The 4,904-nt window shown below is 55.7% G+C and overlaps 1 protein-coding gene across 3 annotated transcripts in view; it reads left to right on the top strand.

The window, feature by feature from the left end:
* The window catches only part of TJAP1 (tight junction associated protein 1), a 39,199-nt gene extending 35,509 nt beyond the window's left edge, over positions 1–3,690 (top strand). For all 3 annotated transcript variants that reach the window (XM_017746319.1, XM_017746311.1, XM_008643334.2), the window contains one exon: positions 1,085–3,690. In XM_017746319.1, coding sequence (XP_017601808.1) covers positions 1,085–2,401 — 1,317 coding nt within the window. In that variant the 3' untranslated portion in view covers positions 2,402–3,690. The remainder of the gene's footprint in view (positions 1–1,084) is intronic.
* Positions 3,691–4,904: the final 1,214 nt, after the last annotated feature.

Raw genomic sequence — 4,904 nt, 5'->3', positions numbered from 1 at the left:
CTTTCCCTTCTTTGTGTTCCTCTCAGCAAAACTACGTGCTTGTCTTTTTTAACTTAGCAGGTGACCACTATGTCACCCTCCCCCACGGTGTCTCAAATTAGCACTCTTGAGGTCAGTGTATCAGTTACTGCTGGGGTAACCTTGACCTCTCTCCCAGCTGTCCCCCCCTCTCTGGAGCTTTGAATTCTGCCCCCCAGAGCGCTGTGTTCCACATGGCTGCCACTGGAGGGGGGTTGGTGCTGACCAGCTGTGCAGACAGCCTGCCTCACAGCCAGCTGTTGTTGTGCAATGCACCCTGCATGCCCAGATGTGGGTGCAGTTTCCTTCTGGCTGTGATGGGACAGATGTTGCTATGCCACTGAGTGGCCTGGGGAGCTCTGCTCTCCGCTTCATGCTGCACTTGCCTGTGGGGTGACCAAGATGAGGGCAGCTTGGCAGAGTAATGGGGAGAGCATTAGTGCCCATTTGCAGGACAAGGGGTAGTGCTTACCTGCTGGTGAGACCCCAGTTCAAAAACTTTGGTAATAAGCCCAATGTTTGTCTCTCTGAAATTGAGAGAGTGAGGAAGCGGGGTGACGTGGTGGAGTTGGTAGGAACATGGGAAGGCATCGATCCTGGTCTGCAGGCAGGCTGCCAAGGCAGCATGGCTGCAATTACGCATTCAGGGAGCACTGTGGATCTCAGCAGTGGGGGCTGTAGAGTCACTTCAGTGCAACCACCAGCTGATTTTCCACAGATCAATTGACCCCTTCCTGGCATGTGCTGGATGGGCCTTATGTCTGTGCTCACAGGCATGTGGGACTGAGCCCACATGCTGTCTTTACCTGCTCACTTTGCCAAATGGGGCCTGTGAACCATGGCCTAGAACGAGCATGACTGCTGTGATAGCTAGAGAGCCTTGTTAGTTGCTCATGGGGCAGGTTTACTTTGAAAAAAGATACCCTTCCGAAGGCAAGGTAGGTGAATGTTAGGGTCAAGATAGTGAGTACAAAATACACATGTAGGTTGGTTGGAAAAGGCAGATTATGTGGAACTAAATGGCTTGTGTGGCAGCCCCTTCTAATGTCCTTTTTCTTCTTCCTAGCTTCCCTATGAGCTGCAGGACATGGTGAATAAGCATTTGCACAGCACTCAGGAGTCTGCAGGCCCTGGCCAAGAAGCAGCCCACACCTTGGCTCCATCTGATGTTGTGCCCACCTCTGTCATCGCCAGAGTCTTGGAGAAACCAGAATCTCTGGTTCTGAATTCAGCCAAGTCTAGCAGTGGTAACTGTCCCATGGCTGAGGATGTCTTTGTGCATGTGGACATGAGCGGAGCTCTTCCTGATGCCTGCAACAGCACAGGGCAGACGGGGAAGGAGGGAGGAGATGTGGGGAAACAGCAGAATGGTGGCTGCAAGCTGCAGAGTAGTGCAGAAAGTGTGCCTGAGGAGGTGCCTGCCTTTGAGAAGCTAAGCCCATACCCTACTCCCTCACCTCCCCATCCTATGTACCCAGGGCGCAAAGTGATTGAGTTCTCTGAGGACAAGGTAAGGATCCCAAAGAACAGCCCCCTGCCCAACTGTACATATGCTACGCGCCAGGCCATCTCTCTCAGCCTGGTACAGAGTGAAGATGAGAGCTGCGACAGGCACCGGACACTCCCCAGCAGCCCTGCTTCAGAAGGGCGCCGTTCAGCCTCCAGCTGTTCCTGTCAGCAGTCCCCCAAAGCAGCCAGAGCTCACGGCTCTTCCCAGAGCAGCCCATTCAGCAGCCCTCCCCAAATCCCGAGCGCCTTTGCCAGCTCTGCGAGCTCTGAGGAGGACCTGCTGGCTAACTGGCAGCGTATGTTTGTGGATAAGGCACCCCCCACCTCAGAGCGAGTGCTGATGAACCGCACTGCTTTCAGCCGTGACACAGCCCCTGAGCTCCAGAAAAGGTTCAGCCGCTCCATGCAGGAGCTGGGTAGGGCAGCCTCAGCTTACTCGGATGGTGAGGAGTCTGCTAAGAGCTGCAGCTGGACCGTGAGCCGGGACTCAAGCGTGGACACAGACAGCACCGAGTCCAGAGCCCGCAGGAGCCATTTCTCCTCAGACTATGGTACAGATTTCTCCCAGGATGAAGCCCAGAAGCTGTTGCATGAAAGCAGCGGAGGCACTGCTGAGCCTGAAAGCCCCTCACCAGAGAAGCACAAGGACTACGTAGATCTTGGCTTACCTGAGAGCCCAGCTGAGGAGAGAGAAATGCTGCTCCAGGGAAACAAGGAGAGCAGCCAAGGAGGTGCCCAAGAGGAAAGTGGAGAAGGCAGGGTCAAGCCTCCTTTCAGTCGGCCACACCGCAGCCCCAAGAGGATGGGGGTGCACCACTTACATCGCAAAGACAGTCTGACACAAGCCCAGGAACAGGGCAACCTTCTCAGCTGAGGCAGAGCTAGAAGCAGCCACACACTGCAGAGCACACTGTGGGATGCCTCCATCAGTCCACCTGAGGGAGAAGCCTCCTTTAGTACCGTACTACCTGGGGGAAATCTGCTCTGAGATTTTATATTTATTCTCTTCTTTTGCTACTTGGAAGAGGTGGGGTCTCCCTTCCCTGGCAACTCAGACCCACAGTACTAGCACACAGTGTGCAGAAGCACACCCACTGTCCCAACACACTTGCAGCTCTCTTCACAGCCTCACACTGGTGCCTGTACCAGAGCTAGTTCTTGGTACCCCTTGTCCTGGTGCCTGTGCCTCTTTTTGCTCTCATCCCCCTTCCCACTCAGGTACCTGAGGCCCTGGGTGCTCTCGTGCTGTTTCCCCACACCTGCTCTGCTCTCTTTTAACTTGTGCCAACAGGGCAGAGTGCCTGTGTGGTGGTGTCTGATTCCCTGGGAGCCCCAGGGGCTGTGAGTGGGGCACGAGGACTCTCCCAGCAGATGGCTGTGTGCCGTGGGGATTTGCTGGGATTGCTGGTGTCTCATTTTCCTGCTGGGTTTTGTTTTCCCCAGCTGCCCACTGGGTGGTTCCCCAGAATCTGCCTCAGCAGGTCGCTGTTGCATGTCTCCAGCATTGGGCTCAGCACCTGGTCCCCACTGAGGCAATGCACAGGTGCTTGTGCTGTGGGACACGGGTGCTGCCTGCTGGGCGCTGGGGTTTTTGTTTGTGTGTCTCCTCCCTCACACCTCTTCCCCTGCTCTCTGTGCTGTTGTTTTGTTTGAACGGTGCTAATGCTTTGCTCTTGGGTGGGCTTCTTTCTTCTTTCCAAGCCTTTGGTTTTGGGGTGTATTGTTTTTCCTTTTCCCCACCCTGTGTAAACAGACACAGCCGTTGGCAGCCGGTCTGATGCCTGCACTGAGGGTGTGTAGAGGAGTCTCAGCTATCAAGAGCTGTGCTTCCCTCTGATCCTGGCCTCCAGCCTGCAGAAACCCCTCCAGTCTCAAGAACAAGGTCTTGCCCTGGGCAAGCAAGGCGTGAAGGATGCTACCGGGCTTTTCTGGGCAGGGCTTGGTGCAGGGCCAGCAGGGATGCGAGGGCAGCATGCTGAGGAGCTGCTGCCTGCAGATGCACTACCTCATGGCTCGGCAGCAGCCCTTCACCAGGGTCTCCTTGCACGCCTCTCTCTCTGGGGGGCTCCAGGCTCTGGTGCCTCCCTGGGGCCTCCCTCTTTGGGTAGGGCTCTCTGTGTGTTTTTCCTAGCGTAGTGTGATATTGTGTGACTTTTCTTCTCAGTCTTGTGTGCTCAGTGTCTTGTTGGGGGGGGAGGGAAAGGGAGAGGTCTGTAGATGTAGGTATTTTTTTGAGGGCTTATGAAGCCCAGGCCTCCTGTTTTAATTTTGTCCTGTGCCCATGTCTGTCTGGTGTTTTTTGGCTTCCACGGGGGTGCGGGGCAGAGAACAGCCCAGTTCCCTTCACCATACCCTCTTCAAACCCTGCCCTCAGCTTGCTGTCTGGTTTTTGAGTTGGGTTTGTGTTGTCCTCCCACTCTACACAATGCGGGCTCTTCATTGGGCTGGAGGAGAGCATCCTTCTCTCCAGGAGGGAGCATCTGTTCATATGCTTACATCAAGATTTGCAGCCAAAAGCTGCCTGGGGGCTCTGCTCCCCTCCCCAAACCCCTGTCTCTGCAAAGGGCTTGCAGCTTGTAGCTGGGGCCAGCCAGGGCTTCAGCTTGAGCCTGGAGGCTTCAGGGCCAGTGAAAGGGAGCTGGAGGCCTCTCTGGCAGCTGTGTAGGTTGTTTTATGTACCCTGGGCAGAGCTGCTGCCTACACACTCACCTTGTTTCCCACCTGGAACAGTCGTGGAGCTGGATGCCACCCTCTGGTGGGGAGGTGGGACTCAGTATTTCACTGCAGTATTTCGCTGTGCAGACAGGCTGCTGCTGAGAGTGGGAGCCTCCTCTGAGCCTGCAGTGTATTTATCTCCCCTGTCCCAGTTGTGGGGGATTGGGGGGTTCTTCTGTTTACTGCCATCAGCCACTCCACTGCTGCATTTCTTTTGTTCTTCTGCAGCATTGCTGAGGGTTTGCCTCTGCAGCAGCTGCCAGATCCTGCCTCACGGATGTCATCTGGGGTTGGGTGCTCACTGAGTGAGCTGCTCTGGCTCTGAGGCTGCTGGTGGCCTGCAGTGAGGGTGACATTGCCCCTCAGGGCTCAGCCCCATCTCCCCTGAATGCCGGCATGCTAGTCAGTGGACAAAACTCTCTTTTGCTGAGGCAGCTGGTGCTGATGGTGCTGAACAGAGCCAGCCTCCCCCTGCTTTTGGTCAAGGTAGACTGAAAAGCAAAACAGTGAGGAAGTGGAGGGGTGGCAAAGAGATGCCCAGTGCCTCACCTGACACTCGTGCTTTGCAGCAGTAGGCTGCTGGCAGAGGTCGAGGGGGAGTGGGTGCCTCAAGCAGCAGAGCCCTCTCTTTCCCCGTGGGCATTGGGGCCTCTTGTATCCTT

This window comes from Corvus brachyrhynchos, unplaced genomic scaffold (genome assembly GCF_000691975.1).
Source record: "Corvus brachyrhynchos isolate BGI_N302 unplaced genomic scaffold, ASM69197v1 scaffold70, whole genome shotgun sequence".
NCBI classification, from domain to species: domain Eukaryota; kingdom Metazoa; phylum Chordata; class Aves; order Passeriformes; family Corvidae; genus Corvus; species Corvus brachyrhynchos.
The sequence above is the reverse complement of the archived record's forward strand: the minus strand, read 5'-3'. Positions and strand labels throughout refer to the sequence as shown.